General features: G+C 49.1%; 12 protein-coding genes and 1 non-coding gene across 13 annotated transcripts; 8 read left to right on the top strand and 5 right to left on the bottom strand.

The window, feature by feature from the left end:
* Positions 1-146: 146 nt before the first annotated feature.
* On the bottom strand, positions 147-1,807 carry F9C07_2282371 (mitochondrial 54S ribosomal protein uL29m). The gene is made up of 4 exons (XM_041291208.2): positions 1,404-1,807; positions 1,147-1,313; positions 439-980; positions 147-381 (listed from the first exon to the last, which is right to left on the bottom strand). The coding sequence occupies exons 1-3, from the start codon at positions 1,756-1,758 to the stop codon at positions 846-848; spliced, it is 657 nt and encodes a 218-aa protein (XP_041145004.1). The 5' UTR covers positions 1,759-1,807; the 3' UTR covers positions 147-381; positions 439-845.
* Positions 1,808-5,267, top strand: F9C07_2282370 (putative transcriptional regulator). The gene is made up of 8 exons (XM_071510555.1): positions 1,808-2,462; positions 2,803-2,910; positions 2,982-3,123; positions 3,228-3,751; positions 3,806-3,870; positions 3,926-4,173; positions 4,232-4,586; positions 4,651-5,267. Exons 1-8 carry the CDS (start codon positions 2,450-2,452, stop codon positions 4,741-4,743), a joined length of 1,548 nt encoding a protein of 515 aa, XP_071365178.1. The 5' UTR covers positions 1,808-2,449; the 3' UTR covers positions 4,744-5,267.
* Positions 5,268-7,433, top strand: F9C07_2282369 (putative dihydroorotate reductase pyre). Its single transcript, XM_041291201.2, has 2 exons — positions 5,268-6,127; positions 6,188-7,433. The coding sequence occupies exons 1-2, from the start codon at positions 5,687-5,689 to the stop codon at positions 7,322-7,324; spliced, it is 1,578 nt and encodes a 525-aa protein (XP_041145002.1). The 5' UTR covers positions 5,268-5,686; the 3' UTR covers positions 7,325-7,433.
* Positions 7,434-7,685: 252 nt separating this feature from the next.
* Positions 7,686-8,543, bottom strand: F9C07_7274 (Triosephosphate isomerase; the record flags this gene model as incomplete). The annotated part of the gene is made up of 1 exon (XM_041285467.1): positions 7,686-8,543. One exon carries the CDS (start codon positions 8,541-8,543, stop codon positions 7,686-7,688), a length of 858 nt encoding a protein of 285 aa, XP_041145001.1.
* A 2,880-nt stretch (positions 8,544-11,423) lies between these two features.
* Positions 11,424-11,912, top strand: F9C07_7273 (ribose/galactose isomerase; the record flags this gene model as incomplete). The annotated part of the gene is made up of 1 exon (XM_041285469.1): positions 11,424-11,912. The coding sequence occupies one exon, from the start codon at positions 11,424-11,426 to the stop codon at positions 11,910-11,912; it is 489 nt and encodes a 162-aa protein (XP_041145000.1).
* Positions 11,913-12,265: 353 nt separating this feature from the next.
* Positions 12,266-14,326, top strand: F9C07_2282366 (U-box domain protein). The gene is made up of 3 exons (XM_071510554.1): positions 12,266-13,056; positions 13,194-13,731; positions 13,804-14,326. Exons 1-3 carry the CDS (start codon positions 12,974-12,976, stop codon positions 14,035-14,037), a joined length of 855 nt encoding a protein of 284 aa, XP_071365177.1. The 5' UTR covers positions 12,266-12,973; the 3' UTR covers positions 14,038-14,326.
* A 140-nt stretch (positions 14,327-14,466) lies between these two features.
* F9C07_7271 (acyl CoA binding protein family) lies at positions 14,467-15,037 on the top strand (the record flags this gene model as incomplete). The annotated part of the gene is made up of 3 exons (XM_041291200.2): positions 14,467-14,715; positions 14,773-14,838; positions 14,921-15,037. The coding sequence occupies 3 exons, from the start codon at positions 14,467-14,469 to the stop codon at positions 15,035-15,037; spliced, it is 432 nt and encodes a 143-aa protein (XP_041144999.2).
* Positions 15,038-15,225: 188 nt separating this feature from the next.
* Positions 15,226-17,110, bottom strand: F9C07_2231283 (tyrosyl-DNA phosphodiesterase I; the record flags this gene model as incomplete). Its single annotated transcript, XM_071509881.1, has 4 exons — positions 15,226-15,933; positions 15,986-16,379; positions 16,432-16,544; positions 16,613-17,110. 4 exons carry the CDS (start codon positions 17,108-17,110, stop codon positions 15,226-15,228), a joined length of 1,713 nt encoding a protein of 570 aa, XP_071365176.1.
* Positions 17,111-19,248: 2,138 nt separating this feature from the next.
* Positions 19,249-19,332, top strand: F9C07_t110. The gene has a single exon. It is a non-coding gene; the product is annotated as a tRNA-Thr (tRNA).
* A 382-nt stretch (positions 19,333-19,714) lies between these two features.
* Positions 19,715-21,642, bottom strand: F9C07_7269 (putative glucosyltransferase; the record flags this gene model as incomplete). Its single annotated transcript, XM_071511599.1, has 3 exons — positions 19,715-20,646; positions 20,697-20,834; positions 20,886-21,642. The coding sequence occupies 3 exons, from the start codon at positions 21,640-21,642 to the stop codon at positions 19,715-19,717; spliced, it is 1,827 nt and encodes a 608-aa protein (XP_071365175.1).
* A 223-nt stretch (positions 21,643-21,865) lies between these two features.
* F9C07_7268 (DNA replication complex GINS protein psf2) lies at positions 21,866-23,011 on the top strand (the record flags this gene model as incomplete). Its single annotated transcript, XM_041291199.2, has 3 exons — positions 21,866-22,056; positions 22,246-22,832; positions 22,903-23,011. The coding sequence occupies exons 1-3, from the start codon at positions 21,943-21,945 to the stop codon at positions 23,009-23,011; spliced, it is 810 nt and encodes a 269-aa protein (XP_041144996.1). The 5' UTR covers positions 21,866-21,942.
* A 474-nt stretch (positions 23,012-23,485) lies between these two features.
* On the bottom strand, positions 23,486-24,824 carry F9C07_7267 (GTP-binding ADP-ribosylation factor-like protein). Its single transcript, XM_041291193.2, has 5 exons — positions 24,599-24,824; positions 24,498-24,536; positions 24,340-24,423; positions 23,931-24,254; positions 23,486-23,859 (listed from the first exon to the last, which is right to left on the bottom strand). Exons 1-5 carry the CDS (start codon positions 24,671-24,673, stop codon positions 23,833-23,835), a joined length of 549 nt encoding a protein of 182 aa, XP_041144995.1. The 5' UTR covers positions 24,674-24,824; the 3' UTR covers positions 23,486-23,832.
* A 641-nt stretch (positions 24,825-25,465) lies between these two features.
* F9C07_7266 (putative chromatin remodeling complex subunit) lies at positions 25,466-27,759 on the top strand (the record flags this gene model as incomplete). The annotated part of the gene is made up of 3 exons (XM_041291198.2): positions 25,466-25,590; positions 25,662-26,067; positions 26,128-27,759. The coding sequence occupies 3 exons, from the start codon at positions 25,466-25,468 to the stop codon at positions 27,757-27,759; spliced, it is 2,163 nt and encodes a 720-aa protein (XP_041144994.2).
* Positions 27,760-27,891: the final 132 nt, after the last annotated feature.

The following is a 27,891-nucleotide window of genomic DNA, read 5'->3' as shown; positions in this document are numbered from 1 at the left end:
TCGGTGGAAAAAGTAGAGTGAAGTGGTGAAGTGGGAGGATGCGGAGACGGAGAATGAATGAATGGGAGCGGTGAGTTTGTGTTTTGAAAGGAGGTCCTTCAACCTTCTGGGTCAGGCCGTCAGGTAGTCTACTAGTTAGTCTATTACTTACTCTTAACTACTTTGAACCATCCCCCGCGGATCACTCGTGAGCAACGATTTATTATTATTATTATTATTATTATTATTAGTTTTATTATTCGGTACTCCGTACCCTTCCCCCTCAACTAATTAAAGGATCCACCGATCCAAATAACCTCCCATCTCAGGGTGATGGTTAAGGAGTCGACTTTTCCAGAATAGTCATGGAAGATAATAATTCTCTTACTAGTACTGGGAGAAGTTAGTAAACGAAAGGAAAACGAAAAAGAAAAAATACACTAAAATAGGACAAAATAGGATAAAATCATGATTCTAGATACGTAAACCTCCTGAATCGTTTTTACCCCTTTTCCCATCGGATGAACCACATAATCTGTGGAGATCGTGGATTCAAAGGAGTATATAGATGCCGATTAATATATATACATAAGTAAGTACCTTTACCTTAACCCCTAATCAGGCAACCCCAGCACTATTGAATTATTCGGGTGGGAAAGTATACGATCTGGACCTGGAAAGACTATAGACTGGTCGACAAATCCACCCCCCTTTTCGGTGCTCATCTCCATGAAGCATCTGAACTAGATCACAAGTCATATGAAATCAATTGGACTAATACAGAGTGATAATACTACATACACAGAACTAATCTGCGACAGGAGCCCTTACAATCCATTTCAGGAAACTGTAACGCTCTATCCAAATTATGCCGTGCTCGATGCCTCTTCAGCACCCTCTTCCTGTGGCCGGTAACCACTGTTGTACAATTTCTGGGCGTCTTCCCAGGCATACCATCTTTCCCGGAGAACGTGCTTGATGCTCTTTTGTGTAACGCGGATCTGTCAAGAGCAAACGTTAGTGTCCCGATCTCCATGGACTAGCTTAAACCCCAAAAGTGGGGTGAAGCCTCGCAATTCAGCATGCTAGATCAATATCCAGTACAGCGTTGCCAATGTATAGAGGCATATAATATCCCGAAGCTTTCTGAGTAGGAAAAGAACTCACCGTCCGGTCCCGGTTATCAAGCTCCCATTCTCCGTAACCAGCCTTCAGTCGCTGTCTTTCCAGTTGGGAAGTGGCTATGCGATTACGCTCCTTGACACAGACCCACCAAAGAGCATGGAGATCCTCCCAGGACTTCTCACGGAGTTCCTGAATCGACCAGGAGCGGCCTAAACAACGGATGGTGAGCATCACCCCGTGCACAGTAGATACTTTTTTCTTGGCCCCCCCTCAGAAAAGCCGAAGGAGAGTGGACTAACCATGCGCATGATCGTATTTTGGCGTGCTAAGTGCCTGATGATCCGGAGGGAAGAATCCCCAAAGGCCATGATCCGGAGTAGGATGACGCTTATCGAGTGATTCCGGCGAGACAGGCTTGGGCAAAGGGTATTTTGAGACGCCCAGCTTAAACTTGGGCCCGGTACGGTGAATGGCGGACACACCGCGTGACTTGCTCAGATCACGTCCATGGCCAGCGGCGACAGCGGTCGACGAAAAGTTCGAGCACTGAATCCGGGAGAAATGAAGGGACGGCGCAAGGTAAGGAGGAGGCAATTCGGCCAGCGGAAGGCCCCCGCACTGGCGAGCAAGTCGCGCAACCGATTGGCGATGCATTGTGGTTTCGAGGTAGCCTTCAACAGGAAGACTCGTAGAACGCCTGCGGTCTCCGACTCGAGAAGCTAACGGAACGAGTGGACTTTTCGGCGGGTAAACCACGTGACTAAACAGCCGCTTGCCGTGTGTGACGCTCCGTCGCGGCAACCTACTGCGGCTCTGTTCCTGATCCTATGGGTTGTTAGTAATTGTCAAGTGAGCTTAATACTATCGACACGAATCCGGTTGTTCTTTGTTCCCATATAAACCTATTGCCAGGTGCGGGACGGGATTCCAAAGCTACTAGAACAGTGTAACGAGGTTGTTCTCCAATTGGATAATCAAGAAGAGATAATGAAATGGGGTTAAGCCTTTGGTCTTATTGCCCATCTTGATTATCCCTATGGATCAATTTCAAACCAAGCAAATGAGTGAGGGTTGGCCCTTGGAAAGAGACCTTAACATCTAGAAACCTTACCAGTTACGGAACCAAGCAGCGCCAAATGGCGGCTAAGATGGCCCGTGCGTACAGGGAAGCGCGCGTTTGCAGCCACTCCACCTTCCAGTATCCGTCGCATGAGAGTGGGCAGAGATCCTTTGAAGCACTGGTGATTTCAATACCTCCCCAGACTCTTTGTGTTAACTTTCTCTTGGATTTCCGAATTACAATATCTACCTTAAATAGACAGTCTTTAGAAGCTTGTATCACATCATGAATCGGCCAGGTTTGTCAATTTCCTTTCTTCTCTTTGTGCTGTTCATGGCCCGGCGTTGGTATAGCAAGCCACAGAAGTGATTTCCTTTGATCAATCCCTGTATGCCGATATACTGCTTTCAGGGTACTTGCAGTTACTTCAAAGGTTCTCTTGTGAACAAACAATACCCTACGTTCAACTCAGCATTGCACCAATTGCATAGATTCACAACATGGCATCTTGTCTGCGACCGGGAGCCTTGCAAGGCCTTATCAAGCCTCGGCAGTTTGAACGAAGATATCACAAACCCTTTTTGTTTGGAACCTGTAAATTCACCTACCACATGCTGACTATTCATACTCTCGACTAGGACCAGGCCCACAACCTCTCCGGGGTATGTCTGGATTCCCCGCACAGCAACAAGCACAAGCTCGAAATGCGACTCTGGCATCCGCGCGCTTGCCAAACGGAAAACTAGGTGCGATTAATTCGGACGTTATACTTCGGAAACCTCAGAGCGTTGGAAGCTAATGGAGGAAAGCTAAATAGGGAGCGGTGCTGCTTGGAATTTTAACTTGCCTGTCAGCGGAACCCCAGGAATCCAGAACAATCAGCAACGCAATATGGGGAATATCGGGTCTTTTGCACAAAGCCTCAGTGGGTCGCAGCCTGCTACACCTCTTGATTTATCGTGAGTTTGATCTCGCATGTGTCCCATCCCGCCTCGAGGCTTGTCCGTACGCAAGAGGCATGGAAACTTTTCTTGACTGCTAATACAGGGAGTTTGTCTGCTAGTGATTTTCCTTCTCTATCCGGAGCACCCCCACAGTCCCAGGCTCAAAATCCGGGGCACTTAGTATGGGCAAATGCCAGCCAACGGGCCATGCAACAAACCCCTGTCCAAAGGCAGCAACACCCTACGTCTCAAGCACCTTCACGACCTATCCAAACGCAATCCCTCCCCCAACAACAATCTCAACCCTCACATGATGATGTATTCCCATCTGGAGCTCAGTTCGCCAATCGCCTCGATGACTACAGAAACGGCGGACAGGGCATCAGTGGTCAGTTAGGCTCAGGCGCACAGCCCCAGACGGGCAATATTGATGAATTTCCTCCTCTGGGGCGCAACGTTGCCGCAGAGATTGGCCAAGATCGTAGGGGATCCTTAATGCAAAGTGCAGGATTTGGTAGTTACAATGCTGGCCTACCGCTTTCCGGTGCAAGCCAAGCCCAGTCCACGCAGAATCGCAACGCAATTTCAGCATCTATAAACGGGCAGGAGAGAATAATGTCGCCTGCCAATGCGGGATCAGGAAGTACGTTTGTTGAGGGCCTAACTTATCGCTTGATGAAAGATTAATCATTACCAGGTATCGGAACTTCACGATCGCCCGTCAACCAAGCCTCCAATGGGGTGTCAGGTCAAGAAAAAGAGGTTCGGCTCTTGCTATGAAGATTCTATGTATCCCGGCTTACGATCCTTTGCACAGGACATGAATAGCGCTGTGCTATCAAACCAGCGCAACTACACGGAACAACAGTCTGTCTCGGGTGAGACACAAGAGGCTTCTGGAGCCGCCCAAAGTGCCGAGCAACCGCCGCTAGGTGAGATGAGCGAGCTCGATAAATTCGGGCTAGCAGGTCTTTTGCGCATGATCCACAGCGATAGCCCAGATGTCGCCGCTCTTGCAGTAGGTCAGGACCTGATGACATTAGGCTTGGACCTGAACCAACCGGAGTATGTCCATGTCTACTAACCCGAGGATGTTTTGTTTGCTCAAACTAAAGTACATTAGACCTTTACACACATCTTTCGCTTCCCCCTTTGTTGCATCCATGACTGGTGTGCCCTTGGAACAGGATTTTGCGCTTCCTTCTTGTTACAACGTTGCCAACATCCAACCACTCCAGTCACGTATTGCCAGCTTTAGTGATGAGACATTATTCTACATCTTTTACAGCATGCCGCGGGACATCATGCAGGAAGTCGTGGCAGAAGAGTTAATGGGTCGCAAGTGGAGATACCATAAGATTGAGAGGTGTTGGCTTACCCGTGATGAAACGTATCCTGGACCCGTCGATGTTGAGCGCGGCGTCAGTGAACGAGGCATATACTTAATCTGGGATCCTGCCACCTGGAAAAAGATCAGAGTACGATAGGACCCATTCGCAACCAAGCTTCCCTTCCCCGTGCTAACGAAAACCTTGCCGGCAGCGCGAGTTTATTCTCCGGTATGAAGATCTTGACAACAGAATGGATCCCAACAGGGGTCTCGCACGCGTTGGATTCCCGCACCATGGTTCATGAACGTCTTAGAGCAGCATGATAAGGGAGTCGGCAACGGCGTTAGGTTCTAATCCAGGGAAAGATTGAGCCAATGCTACCAGTGATTCCAAGCCACCAATTGTTCCTCAGAACATGAGTGGATATATGTTAAAGCAAATGACTATTATGATCTTGTCACTCTTCGCACCCAAGCAGATAAGCTAATATTGGCACTGAATACTATGACTCGAACAGAATACAGTCATGCATAATCTACCAAATATTGAGCCCTAAGAAAAATCACTACTAGGGCTTTGGCCCGTAGCTATAATAAACTCCTTCTTTAGCCATGCTGGTGGCTTCATGTGTACTTTCACCCTGAAGCAAAATGGCTAATGGCTTTGAAGGTATAATGTTGTCTTTACAAAAGCATAGAACATCTCGTTGGACACAAGAGTGTTTACCACACCGCCCACATTACATCAGTCCACCATTCTGCCAGATATTATCTGACCGCCCTCCGCATCCGTTGACGCAAGAAACAAAAGTGAACTTTAAGAATTGCTCCAGCACCATCCTCGAGTGTTGTCTCGTGGAGGATTGGCTTGTCTGCTTGGCTTGGGAAAGCTTATATTGCTTTTCACTTATTTGCCCGACTTAGTAGTTTACAATTGACCAGTTCAAGTGGTGAGTCGTGTTAATTCTTCCCTTTCAATTGATCGCTCTTCAAAGCTCGGTACCGTCATCGGTGGGGGTTCGTCGGTTCATGTGGTACGATGCTCTAGGTTATGGAAGACCTGGATATAGAAACAGATTCAAGTCCTATGTCATGTCGAGTCGGTGCTATCTGTCTTTTCCTATCAATGCTTCAAATCTATGTCGTTGGGCGCATTCCTAACATGGAGCCGCTAACCATTCGTAGGTCAAATAAAAACCAAAGATCTTGTCAATAATTGGATTGTCCTTGGTTCATCAAACAGTAAATATGGCATCTAACTCAATTAATATTGCCTTCAGGTCTGCAGGGCCTAGAGCTCGCGCAATCCCTTCTCTCCGCTGTTCTCAGCGACCGTCAATCCTCCACAGACAGCCTGTGTTTCGGCAAACAGGCTTGAGGTATGCCTCGGATACTACCGCAGAGGCAACGGAGGCCGTGAAGCAGGCGCCCAAGAAGGCAGGCCGGGGACTCCGGAAGACTGTGATTGGTACTTCCTTGGCTCTTACCCTTCTAGTTGGCTTCGTGTATGGAACAGATACTAGGGCTAGTCTTCATCGTTATGGCGTGGTCCCTCTGATCCGGCTGTTGTACCCTGATGCGGAGGATGCGCACCATATTGGGGTGGATGCTTTGAAGAATCTTTACAAGCTTGGACTCCACCCCAGAGAACGGGGCAACCAGGACGGTGATGGTGTCCTCGCTACCGAGGTAATGGATGTTTCTTGGTGGCAGTTTAAATTATTAATACTGAACAATTGGTTCTTTTAGGTCTTCGGATACACCTTAACCAACCCGATTGGTATTTCCGCTGGACTAGACAAGCACGCCGAAATCCCGGACCCTCTCTTTGAGCTCGGACCTGGAATTGTCGAAGTGGGTGGTACCACTCCGCTACCACAAGAAGGTAACCCCCGGCCTCGTGTCTTCCGGGTCGTGTCCCAGAAAGCTATGATCAACCGATACGGTCTCAACTCCAAGGGTGCCGACCATATGGCAGCTGTTCTGCAACAGAGAGTCCGCGACTACGCTTACGCCCATGGATTCGGATTGCACGACCTGGCTGAGGAGCGTGTCCTGAACGGCGAAGCTGGTGTTCCCCCGGGCAGTCTCCGGCCAGGACGACTTCTCGCTGTTCAGGTCGCAAAGAACAAGGTCACCCCAGATGCCGACATCGAAGCCATCAAGCGTGACTATGTGTACTGCGTTGATCGGGTGGCCAAGTACGCTGATATTCTCGTGGTGAATGTTTCGAGCCCGAACACTCCCGGTTTGCGTGATCTCCAGGCGACTGCCCCTCTTACCGCCATCCTGAAGGCCGTCGTCGGCGCAGCAAAGAGCGTCGACCGCAAAACCAAGCCCTATGTCATGGTCAAGGTCAGCCCCGACGAGGACGCAGACGAACAAGTCTCCGGCATTTGCGCCGCAGTCCAGGGCTCTGGCGTCGACGGTGTAATTGTGGGAAACACAACTAACCGCCGCCCTGAGCCCCTGCCGAAGGGCGTACCCCTCTCCCCGAAAGAACAGACCACCCTGAAAGAGACCGGTGGTTACTCTGGCCCTCAACTCTTCGACCGCACAGTGGCCCTGGTAGCTCGGTACAGAGCTCTCCTCGACCAAGCGCCCGTTACCCCGGAACTCGCCGAAGCTGCCCAGGACGCTACTACGAAACTGGTACAGGCGGAACCGGACTCGGAAAACGTTCCTCCAGTAGAAGCGCCTAGTCCCGCTAACCAGTTCCCCCGTAAAGTCATCTTTGCCTCGGGAGGTATCACCAACGGCAAGCAGGCTCAGGCTGTCCTTGATGCTGGAGCCTCTGTCGCTATGATGTATACGGGTATTGTGTATGGTGGTAGCGGCACGGTGACTCGTGTCAAGCAGGAGATGCGCGAGGAGAAGAAAGCTTAGAAAAATTTAGATAGGAGTGGCTGTTTTTGAGTAAAGTATATGTAAATAGTATTCGGCGATCGTTCACATTCGTTCTATAAAAGCCAGGAATATTTGTTTTCAATTGACCTTTCCACGTTCCCAGTCTATACCTGATAAAGGAGCATCCGAAATTATCTATTGAATATCCCAATATACCCTAATCCAGGGACAGTATAAAATTAATAGAGGAGAAAAGGGGAGATAAAAGGATTATGACAATCTAAGCTCGTATACTTCGTCACCCAACCGCAGAACCATGACTTTTGCCCCTCTATGATATGCACATGCAGTTCATAATGAAAACGCAATACTATGAAGCAAAGAGAGAAAAAAAAAGATATCAAGCAACGTTCAACGTCTCCTCGACTTCCCTGATCACCTTCCGCACACCCTCGATCTCATGGGCGAATCTCCCCAGGAACATGCCGTCAACGGCTTTCCCCAGACCGCCCGCGCCCCACAGGCCCGGCCCGGCACTTCCCCCATACAAAATACGGACGTCCCCAGGACGCTCCCCAATCACCGCCTTGATGCCGTCCACCACGGCAGAAATGTGATCGACTCCAGCGGGCTTGGGTTTCCCGATCGCCCACACGGGCTCATAGGCGAAGATCACAGGGGCATGGGCGGGGATGGCTTTTAGGACTGCGCGGACTTGCACCTCGCACTCGCGCACGGCGAGTCCGACGGCCTGGGACGCAACGGGGCCAGGCGCTGTGACCTCGCCAATGCATACGAGCGGCACCATACCGTGCGCGGAGGCCGCGGCGGCCTTGCGACCTGTCTGGTCGTCTGTTTCGCCGAAGATGGAGCGGCGCTCGGCGTGGCCCAGTTCGACGATGGACACGCCCATGGAGCGGAGAGCGAGTGGGGATACTTCCCCGGTGTATGCGCCCAGCGGCTCCCAGAAGCAGTCCTGGGCGCCGAGGAGGAACGGGGGCGGCAGGGCCTTGGCTTCCTGAGGGGCTAGGCTGGATTCATAGTTTTTGATGATTTCGTTGCTGGGGTAGATGGTCAGGAAGTCAGGGATCAGGGCCAACAGGAGCTTGGAGCGGTTCTCTGGCCGCACAATGTCATTTTTGGGGTCGAGGAGGGCGCGGAGATAATCTAATGTTCGGGTGGGTGTGAAGTACATCTTCAGGGAGATGATGAGTAAGGTGCTGGGGAGCACCGGGTATGTCTGCTCCGCGGAGGCCATTTTGTTCTGAATCTATTTCGTTTTTCTTTCCTTCTGTGGTTCACTAGAAATCCTGGTCGATTGTGAGCCGCTAGTTTGGCTTTCGCACGCAACGCCGGGTGGGAAACTCGTAATTCTTTGATGGACTGGATATAGAGGACCACTCTGGTGTGATTCCTGAGATAACCGCCGCGACGCTAGAACTCCACTTTAGGCGACACGGAAAGAGAGCTGAGTCGTTCCTGTAGACGGGAACCAGAAGTACGAGTATATTTGTCGGGGAAAGTGGAAAAAATCTCCGAAACACGAAAATAGCTGGGAGATGGTGTCGAACTGAGGGGACTTCTGCCAATCAAGTCGGTCAGTCCGAGACGCAGGAGTCTTTTGGGTTGGTCGTCGTCCTAATTAAAGGGCGCCTGAGGCCAAATGCGGTTGTGAGCGGACGAAAGTCTGGGACTAAAACATGAGTTTCGGTAACCAAGTGGGCTTCCCCAGCGACAGAAAGAGGAGACAGTCGATCGTCCCACGCGACTGCATCCCCCGGCGGGTGTTGTCACTGGCTGAAAGGGAGAGATTTGTGGACCAACTATGGGGATGTACCCTGTCAGATCATGGAATCGCACGGTGTCATATGTAGGTGTATCCTTATATTATGGAGGGTGTGGTATACAAGCATATACCCAAGTGCCATTTGGTGCGAGGATTCCAAGGAGGGACATTGGCGACCATAATAACTGTTGGCGGGGTGAGGTGTGTCCAGGAGGGGTCACTGGAACTAGTTATGAAACTTTCGTAGCGACCGATCGTTCCGATATGAGGCCAAGCCGTGAGTTGCTAGTTGAAGCGGAAATTGAGGCATCCAAGCCGCGTGTATGGAACGGTACCAAACGCCATGGATGGAATGTACTGTTGCGTGCATTCCGAGTGCCGCAAGGACCTCCCGGTTCGACAAGTGACGGTAAATTTACACGAGGGAACCAGTCCTCATGCGGTAAGTTTGTGAAAGAGCCTGTTTGCTGACTTTGCTGTGATTCCCTGTTTTGGCACCCTTGATGCCTGGCGGCCTAAGGACGTTATAGGCGATCGGATGGCTGTGGGCCACCAATGATTGAATTGGGTTTGGTTCGAAGGGTGGAGTTCCCCCAGTGCAGTGGAAACGGTACAAGTGCAACCTTCGAGAGAGCCGAGCCGGGCCTATTCTGCTCCAGTCCTTTCGGGAGCTCCTCTTTAGGACATGCGAGATCTCCTGCGTCCTGGATGCGCTCAATAGTTTGACTGAGATTTTTATGGAGACGAGAGGTACACATGACCTCTATATATCTCCTCCTGGGAAATCGCCAGGCAATCTGAGGGTCTGGAATCCAAATTTCGAGTATCATGTGCTGAGTTTCATTTTTCGACGCCCACTAGTGCCAAGCAGATACACGCAGGTATCCTGCACTAGCCCAAGCGAGGTGGTGAATCGTTACCGTGAAGGTGTCCACCATCATTGGTGCCGCGCTGAATTCAATTCTATCTGGTCACATTAGTCTATGCACGTTGATACGAAAATGGTCTCCATTTTATTGACCAATCCGAAAGTACGGTCCTTTGTCGGCTCTCCTGGACTTTACTCGTTTGGGTGCGTCCGCAGCAGTCCTTACAATCCGTGGGTACCGAGTTGTCGCAGCCACCTGTGGGTATGGCCCAACAATTAGAGATACCCCGGAGTAGAGCCCCTGTGGGGATCCTACTACCACTCATACTACGAGCGAACAGGAATCCAAAGGATTCTTCAAGCGCATTGACGTGGTGCAGTGCCATATCGTCAGCGGGCTGTGTTGGGATGGTTGGAGGGCTTCTTGCATAGGATACTGTTGAACACCCCGGCAGAACTCTAACATGCAGACGGGAGGTTTCTCGACACCCTCGAAAAGGCCAGATAATCCCGCTCCATACACACAGGGTTGGTGGTTTGATTTGATCCCGTTGCATGGCAGTTTTTGATAGGAAACTACAGCCTTAGGCTCCCCACTAGCCGGATCGGGGGTAGTTGATGAGATACTATTGGCTACATGGGCTGCATCCATCTAAAATCTGCCCCACAAGACATCGGAAGGATTGCAATTCATCGTCGTTGAATTGACAGGGGAATCTCATCATGTAAGGACTTTTCTCTCTCTTTGACTTCGTACGGGAAAACGGAGGTGGCGGCGCCATGACCGGGTAGATATTAACTTCGGCGAGAGCTTATGCAATAAGTCTCAATTTAAGTAGTAGTCAGTACAAACCTACATGGTTGTGATTTAGGAAGCTTTGGCGACCAAATAGAAAGTGATTGTCCCCTAAAAGATCCGAATCGCTGCCTACTCAGTATAACTTCGACCGGGCAATGATTGGACGATTCAACCTCTGGTATTCACCTCATAAGCCACGCAGGTTTTCTTAGTTCCAGGAGTTCCGTTTCCGACCCCTCCATCATACCCATGTAAAGCTATGACGCCACCCGTGGGGCAGTTGGAACCAGACATCGTCTCCGTTATGCCCGTCGTCCTTTGGATCCTGTTGCGGTGGGGAGGTCTGTCGGAAAGATTTATGCGTAGCGAAAGACAATTCCTTATGCTTTAGCCCAATCAATACACTTTGGTCCGTCGCCGAGGTTTGGTTCGAGGGTGAGGCACAGCGCAACCTCCCCCAGATTAGAAGGAAGAGCTAGAAAGTTTAACCCGGGGACATTATGGAGGGGGACTGACTGACTTTCCAAAACTATATAAGGATCCATGATTCCTGTCTTCAGACTCCCATCATTTCCAGTCACCAAAACAATTTCCTCAGATTACATTTCCAAATTCAGTTTTTCTTTCTCTCAATTCTCAACTAGACGTCGAGTAGTCAATTGACTCCTATCTCCCAACTATCAAGATGTCTGCCGATCTGAAGCCCCTTCGCATTGTCATGGCCTGTGACGAGGCTGGCCAACCCTACAAGGAGACTCTCAAGGCAGCCCTTGAGAAGAACCCTCTGGTCGAGTCCGTCGATGATGTTGGTGTCAACTCGACCTCCGACAAGACTGCCTACCCTCACCCCGCCGTCGCCGGTGCTAAGCTCATCAAGGAGGGTAAGGCAGACCGTGGTCTCTTCATCTGCGGTACAGGTCTGGGTGTTGCCATCGCCGCCAACAAGGTTCCCGGTATCCGTGCCGTCACTGCCCACGACTCCTTCTCCGTCGAGCGTGCTATCCTGAGCAACGACGCCCACGTCCTCTGCTTCGGTCAGCGTGTCATTGGCATTGAGCTCGCGAAGAAGCTTGCCAACGAGTGGGTTACCTACCGCTTCGACCCCAAGAGCGCATCTGCCGCCAAGGTCCAGGCTATCTCCGACTACGAGGCCGAATTCGCCAAGGCTCAGTAGATCCTCTAATATCGGTGCTTTAAACCATGCGCGAGCGAACGGATCGCCTGTCTACGATGCCATCTTAACGACGGCGCTCATGGCGCATCCTTAGATCATCGACCACTTCTCCCTTACGCCGTGTTCTTATACCTCTTCCGAGCGACTGGACAGCATCCCGATCAGGGCTGGACTGCTCCGCGAGCCTTTGTTTATAATATTGCATTCACAAAATAAGTCAACGATACCACGAAGCGATTGGAATGAATTTGGCTGGCCGAATTTCCTTGTTTGTTTAACTCCGTCCTGGTTGCTAGTTACTAGATCGCAGGGTTAGGATAGAATGAATATTATCTTTTCGAACAGTACCGCTATCCCATCTCTAAGAAGAACTTGGATTATATAGATTGATACAGTAATTCCGAAACATTGCAATCCATACCAACACATAGTTCCATAAAGAGTTAGTCCTCCAGAGAAACGCTGCTGACTGATCCGACGTTTCCGCCATCTTTCTCCGTGCATCGATCACCTTCGATCTCAAGACACAGCGACGGACAAATTAAATATCACTCATTGATCATGGAGACAAAATTCCCTCGTTTCTATTCTTCACCCGGTCACACAGACCGAACACAGTCAGCCTTACCGCTCGGCCACACATCCCCGTCAAGTATTGGGCTGACACCATCCGGGACCTACAACACCAACTAGTTTCAGAATCAGTTTAACTGACAACCCGCTCGGTCTATAACACAAATACCCCGACAATACCAGGTAGATTCCTAGTGTCAGCGACAATCTCCGCGCCCAACGCGTTGCCATCGTGGTCGCCGTCGGATCACTCCTTTCAAGCGGTTCTATATAATTCTCTTCTTTTCTATCTTTAGTTCGGTCCCAGGAGATCACTTAGTTGCGGACACCGTGTGGAGCGCCCCACTCCAATTTGGCCGATAGTCGCTTTGTAATTCAACTTCACAAAAAAAAGTAACAGGAAAGGCGCATCGCAAATTGGATATCGAAGAAAGTTCGTGCATTCCCATTCTTGGTTATATTTTGAATCAAGTTATACGAGCTAGACAATGGCGTTTGAATTGAAGGAGAAGGGTAACCAGCTCTTCAAGGAGGGCGATTACAATGGTGCCGAGGAGCTGTATTCGCAAGCGTGAGTTTCGTTGATTCTATTCGATTTATGTGCATTGTTTCCCCACAAACGGACAAAAGAGAAAGAAAAAAAAGCCCTATGTCTATATATCTAAGAACAAGACCACAATCCCCAGGCTAATCGCCAACGTGGCATAGAATCCACAAGAATCCGCGCGAACCGACGTTCTTCACGAACCGCGCTCTGACTCGGATACGGCTCGAGAAATGGGCAGGTGTGGAACAGGATGCGCGCGCCGCGATTAGTCTGTACGGGCCCAAGAGCGCCTCCAGCCTGAAGAGCTGCTGGTACCTGGCGCAGGCGCTGTTGGGACTGCAGCGTCCGCAGGAGGCGTATGAGGTGGCGATCGATGCGTACCGGGCGAGTCTGGCGGCGAAGAACGTGCAGACGGAGAATCTGTCCAAGGCAGTTCTGCGCGCGAAGCAGCAGATTTGGGCGCAGAAGGAGACGGCGCGGCTGCGCGAGATGAACTCGACGTTGGCGAGTGTAGAGGTTTTGATTGAGTCGGATTTGAACCGGGCGTTGGCGGAATTGCAGGGGAAGTTGGATCGGAAAGAGATTGGGCAGATTGGGTTCGTCGAGGATGAGAAGGCGCTCCGCGAAGATGCAGAGAAGCATACCCAGAATGTGAGAGATGCTTTCCGCATTGCATCCAAGGGGGACATCCAGGAGAGGGTAAGCTTATGTATCCCGTCTGAAATGACTACGGTAGTACTGCCGTGATACTGTGCTAACGTTGTGTGGCAGGTTGTACCCGATTATCTGGTCGACGGTATCACCTTCGAGATCATGCACGACCCCGTCATCACCCCGTCTGGGACCAGCTTTGACCGCATTGGCATCCAAAAGTATGTTGAGCAGGCCGGTGTCGACCCGATTACTCGGACGTCTATGACGGTCAACGACCTGCGACCCAACTATGCGCTCAAAGCGGCGTGCGAGGAGTTCCTGAACAAGAACGGCTGGGCTGTAGATTGGTAGTGGAATTTCGCCTTCTATCCTATTTCTCTCTTCTTTTGGTCTGTACTTGTTGTTTTAGCTATATGTGTGTGTGTTGTAGCGACGAGTCCCCTATTTGCTTGCATAGTGGCGTTTGGGAATATTGACGATATGAATACCTGAGATTAATGCACCACCTCCAACCACACATGATCGGAAGAATTACTCCCTACAAGAAATAAACACTTCCTATATGACCAACAACTGAGAAGAAAGAAAATGAAAACGTAATAAATCCGGTGTGTCAACCATGTGAGTCCCAACAAACAAGTCACCAATAAATTACCCCACCAAAACAAATTCCCCCCACTTTCCACTCCCCTCACCCAAAAGCAACAAAAGCCTCACCTTCTCTCCGTCCCAAACACCTCCATCATCACCACAGATTTCACCTTTCTAAACCAACTCAAAATGTCCGTCGACGCCTTCTTCGAAAACCTGAGCTTCGCCCAGTCTGGCGCCAAGTTCTCCGACCTCCAGTCCGAAGCCTCCAAAATCAACGTCGATCTTCTCAAGGAGGCTGTTAAGGCCGTCCTCGCCGGCGGTGACGACGCCAAGGTCGATGGCCCTCTGGCTGATGCCCTGAAGGCCGGTTTCGAGTTCGCGACTAAGCTGGTCAAGAAGCTAACAAAGGAGCCTGGTCAGACTGAGATGCTCACTGTATGTCCCTTAACCCCGTCTGTAGTGTTGAAGACGATGCTGATGATGAATGAATAGTTCTACAAGTACTTCAAACAGGCCAGAAACGAGACCGTTGCTGAGGCCGGCATGTTCGACTTCGTCGTGAGTTTTCATTTGCTTTCTTTCTTTTCTTATGATGGACCGAGGAAGACGTGACTAACGGGTGTCTTGTTTTTGTCTCCAGGGCAAGGCCAAGTACAACGCCTGGAAGGAGATCAAGGGCATCAGCGCCCAGAGGGCCCAGGCTTTGTACATCCAGGCGGTTAACGAAGCCATCAACACGTACGGCACCAGCGAATAAGTGTTGGGCTTGATTTGTGTTGAACTAGGGAGGAATATGAACTTGGATTTTATGGGCTTGGTGACGAGTTACGAATGATGTTAGATTACTGCCTTTTGCTGTCATCTACATGCTTCTAGTGCATATACAGATTTTGGTTCATTTGACTTGCAGTGCAGTGTCTGGGTGTGCTTTTGGTAGCATGTGGGCTAGTCGAGGGTCCATGTTTGGCCGAGCCAGTCTGGTTCGAGGTGTTGCGCTGTTGCACACCAGGGCGTGTCGTGGGCTGCGTAGGGTGTAAGGGGGAGGTCGTAGGGCATGCGCAGGCCGATTACTGTGTCTGGTGTTGTTTCGCTGTCTTTGTTTTCGAGGGGTTCGGGAGTGTCTCGTTTAAACGTAGGGACCATGGTGGCTGACTCGGTGTCCTGGACGTATAGTTGGGGCCATACGACGATTCCTATCTCCCAGCTGCAGATCCTCACCTCCCCTGAAGCGTTGACGGCTGCTCCCCATGCCTGGGTGGAGAGGTTCGCTGATGTGACCATTGCCCAGTCGATGGTGTCCATTTTCTCTGCATCCGAGAAACGGATATAGGTCTTGATATGTGGTGCAGCTCGACGACGACCTGCGTCTTGCTTGGATGTATGACTCGGCTCTGCCGTGTCATGGTCACCCGCCCAATGTCGAAGGTATGGTCGCATGTACTGCAGTTGTTTTTGCTGTGCAGCGCTTTGGAGTTTCATGTGGATTGATCCGCCAGAACCGTAACCGTTCAGGGAACGGCGGATTTCATCTGCTGTAGGGAAGATGATAGAGTACTTGGGTTGCCGAGTAGATGTTGATGCTGGCGAAAGGGATGCAAACATGACATCTTTCAGCCACTTATCTGTCTGGCCAAGCGTAGCAACGGAGGATATCTACGCGTGTGAGCATGCAATGTATGCGGTATGTTGACACGGTTGGACAAACCTGAGTAACAATATGTGGTGTAGTAGCTTTAGTGGTCTTCTGAGCTGGAGGGATTTGGCGCATGATATCCTTCAACGCCGGCCATCCCCATAGCGTCTTCTTCTGCGAGTCGAGATCATCGACCTTCTGCTTCGAAGGCACACTAGCTACCAAGGCGGCCCGAATAGCTCCAAAATCATACTTCCTAAGCTGTTCAACCAGCGGACCTGTCTTTTTAGGCCCGTACTCAGTCAGATACGCCAGTAGGTCTCTCTTAAACCGCGCACCACTACCTAAGATTAAGTCTTCTACCCGATCATCGGTCTTTTGCAAAGGTAGAAGAGGCGACCTCCAAACCGCCTGACACATATTCGCCCAATCACCGGGAATCATATTCGCCGTGTGAATGACGACCCTAACGCAGTCAATCACGATGAACCCCACAACCAGGTAAGGAAAAAACATACTGCACAAGATCATCATGTCTCAGGAGAACCATCATCTTCGAATGATGCGTCCCAAACGCCTCCGGCATATAAGCAACAACAGCCTCCACATTCGGATATCTCGAACACGCTTCCTGCAAACCATCAGTACACCATACCCCAAAAACCACAACCAGATCAATGAAATATATACAATACATACATCAATCCGTACCCGATTCGGCGCATCCCTCTTCCAAGATCCATGCACGATCTTCACCTTCACCAAACGTCTTACATCCTCATCAAACTGCCCCATGATGAAATCCACATCATGCAGATAATTGAACTGCCAGCACTCCCGGATCATCGGATCACCCAGGATCTCGCGCAATCGGACCGTGTCCACATTGTTGTCCGAGGAGGCGGCTAGATCGCGGATGTGGGTGAGTTGGAAGGGGGAGGGGATTAGTCGTGGTTTTTCATTGACTTCTTCTTCTGTAGATTTGACAGGTTGAGGTGGGGCAGATTGGGATTGGGATTGGGATTGGGATTGGGATCTTCTTTGGGATCGCGATGGGGGGGATGGGGGTGTGATGGATCGGTGGAGGGATGTTAGGTCTTGGATGGGGGGACTTTCCTTTGGGGATTTGTTATTGGTGGTGTTTTCTGTGGTGTTGGAGGATAGTTTTATGCGCTTTGGAGGGTTATCGTCAGCCATTGTTGTACTTTTAGGCCTTGAGTAAGGCTGGATGTGTGGCCAGGTGGTTGTCAATAGTTGTTGATACGGCGGATGGTTGAATGTAAGGAGCCTCAGGCCACACGTCATGCCAAGTCTTGAGATAGGGTTGGATGTACTGTGTAGTGGCATGGGGGACGTCTGGTAAAAGATGAGATTGTGGTCTTCGAGTTTAGGATAATGTAGGATGACGGTCTGTTCAAGTTCTTTCTGGTTTTGTTTGTACATGGTTTATCGCCACTTGCTAGTACATGGTTTCTACTAGTAGACTCGGGTACTTCAAGATATATAGAGAGAGAAAGAGATGCATAATACTCGAATACAGCTCCTATCCTGGGCTCTTCTCGGGCCACCAACAGCCATTTAGTATATATACTAAGCAGCTCTCATTGATAGTTATATCATAAATATACTTTCATTCAATAAGGATACCAAGGGATCTAAAGTAACGGTATTTATAGTGGACTGCTTACCCCCTTTCCCCGACCTTATACTACCGCTTATAAGATTAACCTAGTAATCTATATTAAATATACTCCTCGGCAGAAAAGATACAGCTCACTGGACATATCAATAAATATTGCATACAAACGCGGAATGCACCAGAGGACCCGGCGTAGGGGCATGGGAAATCGATCCCTTCAAGATATATACTACCCGCCCAAGGCCTCTCGGTGAATGCCACTCCCCATGTTTTGAAGAATATTATGTATAGATGACTACTAATTATCAATATGTATAATGTCTGAGCTGAGATGATTAAGACTGAGATTCTTAGGAATCTACATGTTGTGCATTATTTCCTACCTTGGAGTTGACCGATGGACTCATCTTCTAGCCATACACTTAGATCAAGACCTGTCATATCACAATGCATCCTTTTCAGGGCATCCTTTCTATCTAAAGAGCTTGTATATGTAAACTGTAGTGCCTACCTGCCGTACACTCTCATCGCCGGACGAGTACTTCCTTCCATTTTCATGACCTGAGGCTTCAGAAAGTTTCAAAAGACGAGCACCTTCCCTCACTAAAGCCAACAAACAAGTACCTTCCCTCCATAGAGACAAGTAGACACATATAGACATAAAAAACTGTCCACGACCCATCCTCCCACCATCCCTCCCTCCCCTCGATACCATCACACAATAACCCATCTTCAGACAATCCTTGATCTCAGACAATCCCTATAATCCTGTACCAGTGCATCACCACCAAGTACATTCAGACCCGGGATGGGAAGCATAATCGCCAACATCATTGATCAACCCCCAGTCCCCACCCACGAGACGCCCAGAAACAGACTGAATAGCCTCAAGAAGAAACAAATTAGGTGTGGGACATGATCTAAATTACTTCTCTGAGCACATCGGCGTGATGATTGTAATTAGCCAATTATCTCTGATCCCCGTTCACTCAGCATTAGGGTGCGCGAAGCCGTGAAGCTTAATATAAAGATGTTCTGTGCAGGGGTTTTTATTCTCCTTGGCAGGTGACCACCACATGACGCGCTTTTGTCTGTAGTGGGGTGTCATGGTGACATGTTGAGTGTTGATGATGGTTTTGGTTGGTAATGGGGTCATGTGCTTGGGTTGTTTTAGAAGCTGACTTTTCATATTGAAGGCCTTATGGGCGAGAAAAATAGGCAAAGGATGGAGTAGATTCAGGTTAAGAATGCTGGCTTCAATGGTTGTAATTGAGAATAGTACGCAAATAGATATTTGCATTGTATTCAATTGAACGTGGACCACGAAGACCATCATTTTCTCGAAGATCAAGCAGTTTACATGAACTTTTGACTGGATGTTTACGATGTCCCAAAAGAAGTACAATAATTGTATGTACTTTCAAGTATGTACGTACACAAACCATTGTTTACCGGCGAAATTGTATTCGCTCAGGCGGGGTCAACAATACTTGTAATGGCCAGGAAAATCCATTACAGATTAATAGAAGTCACAAAACGATACTGGCTTAACTTGGTTATCATAGAAAAATATTATTGTAAGAGCACCGTCAGCTTCTCTCAACATAACATACTATTTGTAGATACTATGGAGTATTTCTCAGCAGAATTCAAGGTTTGATCATAATGTAAGTAACAGATTACTAAGTATATATTCGCCTCTATAGCTCAGTGGTAGAGCGCTTGACTTGTACCTAATACGGAAATCAAGAGGTCCGTGGTTCAATCCCGCGTGGAGGCTCATCTTTTTTCTTTCTTTCTTTTTTTTTTTTTGCGGGGCTCCGCTTATTCTTCCAGACGGGTCTCTAGAACACCTAATTGGGTTGCTTATTTAACTACCAGTACACAGCCAGTTCTGTAGTAACAAGCCTAAGGTGTCAGTCATGGTCAAATTAGGCACCCTGATCCTTAAGTTCAGCACCGGTACCACCCAAGTCTTATTAGTAGTTGATCCCTAAATATCATCTCGTACGTATAACCCAGTGAATTCTAGTAAGAAGTAATAGACTCCTAATATACAGCTCCGTACAATTACAAAGACTTTCTCTATTCTATATACACAGCGCGCGAAACTGCCACAATTAATAATAAAACAATGAATGAAGGTAAAGAGATCGAAGCGATTACCACATGAACCGCTGGATCTTTCCAGGCTCCTGAGGCCACTCAAAACCCTTGTAGAGAAAGACATATCCGGTCACAGCGTTGATGACCAGGAACCAGAAGGTTTCCAAGAATAGTGGGAAGTTGGTCGCGATCTTCGCATGGAGCGCTTCTTTCGCATCCCGAGGACGCTGCTCCCGGTAAACAAGCGGCGTGGGTTGCCTTGGCAGATGCAGTCGCCACATTACCCAGGGGATGATGAAGTATCGTGGCTCAACCAGTGGCGCAGTGATGAGTGAGAGAGCTGTAGCGGCAAGCCAGACAAGGACAAAGCTGACTCGCGGCGCATCCGGTTGCTGCATTTGACGTTGCTTGATCGCTTCTTGGATCTTCGCGAAGGCTTCTGGTGTTAGCTGTTGCGTTTTTGGAGGCTGAGCAACCTTTTTAGGAGGCTGTCTTTTGCTGTCGGTCTGTTTTTGAGCTTCTTGACCTTTCTGAACAGATGGCTTGGAGGCCGGTGCTGACTGTGAAGCTTGGATGAATCGAGGCGGCGGTGTAGAAGTCGAAAAGCCAAAAGCAGAAATAACGGCCCAGCCGCAGAGGAAGTAGACAATGGTCGCGGCATATTTGACAGCTGGATGAGTCCGGAGAAGAATGCGAAAGACGTAGAAGATATAGTGACGGTTGTCGGCGAGCGTGAAGGGGTGGACGACAGTGTTATAGTGAACAGTGGCTAGCATGACAGGGACGATCGCAAGAATTGTCAAGATCTTTGGGATACCAATCTGCTTCTCCGAAAAGCCATAGTGCATGAACTGAGGTAGAGAAGCCTTGGGCAATATCAAGTTGACAACGGGCGAAATCAAGATAGGCCACGAGAAGAAAAAGATATAAGGCCAGATATACAGCATCTGAGGCAGATGCAAGCCCGCAGTATGGAATTCTTTGTGTCCTGGTTGACTTATGAGACACCGAATACAAGTAGATCAACTTTAAACTTACCCAAGACAACTCCATTATTCCACAATACAAAGCCTCCGAAGGCCGCAAGAATGGCAACATATGGGATCGAGGAAATAACAACCTGTCCCAAGTTACCAAGCGCAGCAGCACCTAGGGAAATGGCGGTTTTAAAATAATCTAGAGTTTCATTAACAATGTTTACATTATGAGACAGTGAAGGTAACCCACCTGCCAACGAAGCCTCTGACACCGGAGGATCATACAATTCGTTCTTGAAGCCTCCCTTGGCAATATCTGCAACATTGGGCGATTGACATGTCTTGGAAGATTTCCGCAATGTCCGGATGACCTGCAATCCGCCGAAGAAAACTGCGACCCAGAAGATGTTGGTCTGTCTAAAGGCCAGCGCAGCCACTCCCAGGAGGATGAACACAAAAGTCGGACCAGCGGAGGCATTCGGAGCCGATCGTTTAAGGTCCCAGTTGTACGCTTCAATCACAACCAATAGGGCAAGAATATCGGTATAGTAGAGGCCCGAGAAGAAGAACAACGGCGGAAAGAGACAGATATTCAGCACAGTATGGCTTAGCCATGCGCCGGATGGACGGGTATTGCGTTCTTTCCGTAAGCTATCTAGCAAGGTCTGCAGTCTTAAGGGTAGAAAGATGGCGGCGGCTGCAACATTGGTTGAACGAAGTGCTTCCTCATTGAGCTCCGTTGGAGAGCCTCGAAGCAAAAGCGCACAGGCGCAGAGAAGATATGACCAAATATAGAGACCAGGGGGTGTAGTGATTTTCGGGTCCCAGTGCGTCCACTTGTGGTGCCAATATGCCTGAGCTTGAGGAATATGGAAAGCTTCATCCAAATACGGCTCCGGAACCACGGCATTGACCCGATTCATCCATATAGGTATCGACAACAAAACAAAAGGAACCGCATAGCGGGCGGCAAGAGCCAGGCCCGACTGAGGTTGAGCGGCACTCATATTATTGATTTGGGCTAATTGACCATCAAGCTGGAATTAAAGTAAAGAGTAGAATCATGGAGTCAGTGACAACTACTCCGTAAATTAAAATGACCGCGGAGAAACATTAAATCTGCAAACAGAACAAACACCTACCGCATTGGGCGATTCTATATCCCCAGCGTTATGTATGGTCTAGACGCTGCGACGACCATCGTTGCCTCCTTTACTGAATATTTTAAATGATATGAACGACTGTCGCTAGGTTTTGCGCATCACGATAAGCTGTTTCCCCCCGGTTCCCTGAAATCTTGACGGCCAATGGCTTTTCCCCTCCCGCGGGGCATTACGCCCCCGGAGATATCCTTTCTCGCTGAAATGGAGATGGTCACCATCCTTCCTCGTCAACGTTTGGAGGGATTAGAGCTTCTCGGTGTAAGTGTATCGTTCTGTACTCATGCTGTATTGGCGAATAAGTCCCTATCCTTTTGAGTCATGTATACCAAGAAAAAAATAGCCAAATGAATGAGAAAGGCGGCGGGGCAGTATTGATAGAAGGAAGAATATAACAAATCAATATTTAGTCTACCAGGAGGTTTACACAAATCTAACATAATGGATCAGGGCCCCGTTGAGCCTCTCCTGCCGCCTCGACGCGCTTCTCTTCCCCTCTGGCTGGCTCTCCTTCTCAAACGCCAACGCCGCGCAAATATCCTTCCTCCGCCCTGGCTCCATCCAGAATCTCTGTCCCTCATCCTCGAAATTGAAACCCAACACCATGAGTACCAGCATGCATTCTCCCCACCACCTCCACTCCCGGGCCAACCAAGCCTTCGGGATCGCGGAAAACGACCCGTCGCTATGCCTCGCTATACCCCAGATGGCGGACGGTACTACCCAGCACCGCCATTCCTGCCTCAGAATGTCGCGCAGGACCATGTTCCATCTGGCGAGCCTCCGTCATTGCCATTCCACTGGTTAGAGGTTGGAACGATGCTTCTTGACGCCGCCAGCGATGACTTGGTGGACCCGGACCAGACCCGGAGGCTCTTGAAAGAGCTGCGCGAGGTGCGAACAGCGAAGATAAGATCAGGCGTGGATGTGCTAGATGCTGCTTCCACTGGTGGGGGTGGAGTAGCCTTAACCGGTGTCGGGGCGATGGAGGTTGGAGAGGGAAGAGGGTTCATTGCCGGTGTTGTCGATGGACTAAGGTAGGCCGACTAATCACCTCACTGGAACAGAACATAGTTCATTGCTAACCTCAAAACCTTTACCGAATAGGAAAATTGGCGCTTCAAAAGAGCAGGCGCGGAGAGAACAGATGGCAGAAGATATGGCCAATGGTGGATATGACGCTACGCAAGACGACGATGACGATATGGAGTTCTAAAGGACGCATCTTTCGCAGTCTGCTCATATAGCTTTACGGCTGAGGTTCCGTCATCTCAGCATTTGATTCTCCTGCAGCCTGGTTAGCAATGGGCCAGGACACGCCTTGTTACGAGAATTGCAGCTTCGCTGTTATACGGTGAAGTTCTCTCTTGAGAGCTTATGAGGAATAGAAGATACCTCTCCGGTATATCCTCAGCATCAGAACAGCAATTTCAATGGAAAGAGGTCTGACACCGCGACTATCCATGATGATTTCACATCGGATAACTGAAAGATCAAATATGGCTAGCTAATGTATTTAACTCTTGTTCATATATACCCACTTAGAAATACGACATATAACCCGCCTAAGGGCGATTCATACAGCTTCTACACCTACGGATTACCTCTGCGTTTTACGAACAAGCATGTTGGACTCTATTAACTGCTGTCTATGTATTATAGATACGTAAGGACATGTCGACTTTCTTTGAATTGTGTGCTATACAACTCGAACAGTCGAATTTAGTGCACACGACATATTGCCTATCCAGGTCATTGCGCTAAAACGGGGGGGACTCGCACTTCCAGGCATCACCGGAACATCAATTAGGATATTATGCTAAGTCTTCAAAAGTTCAGGTTTAAAAAAGATAAGAGAGGTATACAGTATAAAGACATAAGCCCTGTCTCCCCAACAGAGTGCTGAAAAATGGGAAAGAAAAAGAAGTAAGGGCGAGCCTTTTAGACGCGGTGAACACATGTCCAAGAAGCCCGCATGTACGGTCGAGGAGATATACCAAAATAAAGATCTATTGCACGACACATTGACGCCAGCGCTTATGCGTTTTCTGATTGAAGAGTTTGCTGTACATGGGATAAATTAGTTTGACTGGGACAAAAGGCTTTGAACCTGATAGGGAACAGTGTGTACTCACCACCAACCAATCCATGCCTTCGTTAAGACCCTTACCATCAATAGCCGAGCATGCCACAATACTCCAATTTCTATCTCGCAGTTCGCCAAGCTTCAGAGCCTCCGAGATCTCCCCAGCTCCCTTGGCACCCGGCTGGTCCTGCTTGTTGGCGAATACCAGCAAAGCGGCATCGCGAAGTTCCTCCTCATTTAACATGGCTGCGAGCTCGTCTGCAGCCGTACCCAGTCGTTCAATATCTGTGGAGTCGATGACGAAGATAACAGCAGCGGTGTTAGCGTAGTAGCATCGCCAGTATGGCCGGATAGACGTTTGACCTCCAAGATCCTAAAATAGAAGCAAACAGGTATCAGCGATTATTTTCTTCGCTGTGTCGTCTAGAAATCCGAGATAGTCATCGCAGTATACTTACCCAGACATTAAAGTTCAAATTTCTATATGTGACCGATTCAACATTGAAACCGATAGTAGGTATTGTCGTGACAACCTCGCCGATCTATGAGATCAACCGACCGTCAGCATGTTGTTCATGTAATATATTCCCAGTAGACAAGTCGTATTGAAACATACCTTCATCCTGTAAAGTAGTGTAGTCTTTCCAGCATTATCCTACACCACAAAGTGGATTAGCCTCATTGCCCTGATGCCTGGTGTAGACTATAGTCACGTACGAGACCTAAGATGAGAATACGGATTTCCTTCTTCGTCCAGAGGAAGGACCATAGACGCGAAAATGAACCACCCATATTGGCCTTTTTGTTTAATAAGACAACGCGACTCTTGTTCGGAGGTCGGAGGGCTCAAGGGAGATGTTGCGGAGAAGTATTTTGGTGTTGATCGGATTGACGGCGTAGATGTTGACCGATTCGGGATGAATGGACAATAGGATCAATCCGGGGATTCCACGAGTTATTTTCAATAGTTCGGTGGTGAGTTACTGAGGAAGGGAAAAAAGGAATGGGTATAACAATAATGACGAACAACACAGAAGCAATAGCTGACTAAATGGTGTATGAATGGGAGGGATTTCTGGATTGTGGCAACGATTGGCCTGCGGATGTGCTGCGGCGCCGATCGGTGTTGGTCCAAGCTTAGTCTTTCTCTCTCTTGGGTCATGGGGATGGAGAGACCCTGCGCCATTGCGAGTGGCAGAATTAACATGAATTGATTGCCGCGCAGGTTCCATTCCATCCTCACCTGCCATTATTGTTACAACCCTTTTTTTATATATTTTTCTATTCCCCCTCTTTCTCTTCTCCCCAACAGCATCACCAATCACCACTAACCCCGATGGTGTCCGCTCCGATTGTCTACCTCTAGATCCCTCACAATTCAAGAACTTGCGATCGGCTTGCGACCAGTGCCGCATTACGTCCTGAACCAACTTAACATCGTTCCTAATCGACCTTCTATCTCTGACATCGCCAAATAATACACCATGGTTGGAAAGAAGTCTGGAAAGGCCCTCCTTCGGGACGAAGGTATGCTCACCAAATATCATTGTGCATGGATGGCTACAAGTGCCCGGTGGAAGTCAGATGCATTTCATTGGGAGCAATGCGCTAACGATTTGGTGCTCCCCAGGTCTTGAAAGAACAGACAACAACATGGAATTATCGAGCTGGCCTCAGATCCCTCCCATCAACCAAAAGAACTATTATACGTACGTGGTCCGCCTTCACCATGGCGCTTTTGGTGGTGCCCTATTCGGACAAGGTGCTAAATACGTGCCAGTGACTACCTTAAGAGAGATGACCAGTATCTAGCATTTCGACTACAAAACGAAGAAGCGCGAAATCGCATGACAAAAACAGCCAAAGACCGGGATCGTGCTCTAGCTATGGCAAAAGCCAACGACCTCGGTATCCCAGAAGCCGATGCAGACGATGGCGATACCAATATGGAGGATGCAGAGGAGGCTACAGCAGAAACCGTCGGGTCGAAGGTCATCGTTGTACATGTTGGTAGCCAGAATCTGCGAATCGGACTTGCCAGTGATGCGTTACCAAAAACCGTACCGATGGTCATTGCGCGAAAGTCTACAACAAGTGAGTCTGAGGACCGCGAAGAGCCTTGCCCTAAGCGATTGAAAACAGATGATGGCTCCGAGTTGGAACCAGAGAAAATGTTTGGTTCTGAGGTTGGTTCTCATGTGCTCTTCGTTGCAGTCTTAGCCTAATCTTGTGTTTGCTGGTCACAGTTCTCTTCACAGTACACTACGATGTCCGCGGAACTCAAAACACACATGCGACAAAATAAACGCAGGACTCTCCCAAACTCCAAGGAAATGGTCATCAATTATAACCGAAGAACCGTGCCGGAGACGATCTCGGAACACAATGACCCAATGCGGGTTGAATGGACGGAGATCCCGGACGTCGCGCCGGAGTATATAGTAGGTCAGGCAGCTTTGAGGATCCCAGATGAGTCGACACCTCGTTACAAGCTCTACTGGCCAATGAAGTATGGGTGGTGTAACGAGCGAGACTACAAGAGCAAAAGGCTCTTGTTCCTGGATATCTCGTTGATTCTTGAAGATGCAATCAAGAATCAGCTGGGCCTTACAAGTAAAAAGGACTGGTTACAGTACTCATGCGTTTTTGTCATTCCAGATCTCTACGAGAAATCCTACGTCACGCAAGTTCTTGAAATGCTCATGAGGGAGTTTTCATTTGCCCGCGTCTGCTTCATCCAGGAGAGCTTGGCTGCTACATTTGGGGCGGGATTCACATCGGCTTGTGTGGTCGACATCGGTGCACAGAAGACGTCGATCTGCTGTGTGGAAGAAGGGATGTGCATAGAGAACTCGCGCGTGAATCTTAAATACGGCGGGTCGGATGTGACAGAGGCATTCGTCAAGATGATGTTGTACGATCATTTTCCTTATGCGGACATCAACCTATGGCGTCGGTACGACTTCCTACTCGCCGAGGAGCTAAAGAAGAACATCTGTACCATGAATGAAGCCAGTGTTTCGGTACAAGTCTTCGACTTCCACCTTCGTATCGCCGGTCAGGATACCAGAAAGTACAACTTCAAAGCTTACGATGAGGTGCATTTGGCGCCCATGGGATACTTCCAGCCATCCATTTTCGACCATTCACTAAAACTCAACGGACGAAGGACATTGATATCCCGCTCAGTCGACATCTATGACGGCCAACCAAACGACCCAACATCTGCAGCGCAATCAGAACTCTTGACAGCCATTGCTCCTCCTCTTAATGGCCAGGTGAATGGCGACACTCAGTCCGGTACTTTAGATGTGCAATCGACTCCGAGCCGGTCCCAGCAAGTAAATGCCCTTAGTCGCCTACAAGAGGCCGAAGCTACTCCTCGATCCTCAGTTGCCGGATCTCCTGCACCAGATGTGACCAGTACTCCGCAAGCTGGTGGTGTTGGTACACCTGCGGTCGGTGGGCAAAGTCAGAGCACATCGCAGCCTCGTGCACCGACCGTTGAAGAGCGCGACGATATATTGCCGACGTTCCCACTTGATAGTGCAATCCTTATGTCTATTGCTCATGCTGCTCGGTCTGATGAACGTAAAATGCGAGACTTTCTTGGCGGTATCATGGTTGTTGGAGGCGGGAGCTTGATCAACGGGTTTCACTCGTTCCTTGAGGAGCGACTGCAGGCACTCCGGCCTGGATTTGCTAAAGAGATTATGATTGGCACGCCTCCTCGGGATCTCGATCCTCAGGTGGTTGTATGGAAGGGCGCAAGCGTATTCGGAAAGTTGAGCGGAACCAATGACAGCTGGATTGGACAGTTGGAGTACGACCGGCTAGGTCATAGACTGATGGCCTACAAATGCATGTGGGCTTACTGATTCAATGCCTTTCTTTCCTTTGATTCTTTGCTATCATTATCTCTTTATACTCTGAATGACGGTATTGACATTATGGGATGCCTTTGTTAGAAGGATCTGTACTTTAGATGATTGGTTATGCATGGAACAATT

Source organism: Aspergillus flavus, chromosome 3 (genome assembly GCF_009017415.1).
Source record: "Aspergillus flavus chromosome 3, complete sequence".
NCBI lineage: Eukaryota > Fungi > Ascomycota > Eurotiomycetes > Eurotiales > Aspergillaceae > Aspergillus > Aspergillus flavus.
Note: the sequence above shows the minus strand (reverse complement) of the source record. Positions and strands in the feature narration are given on the sequence as shown.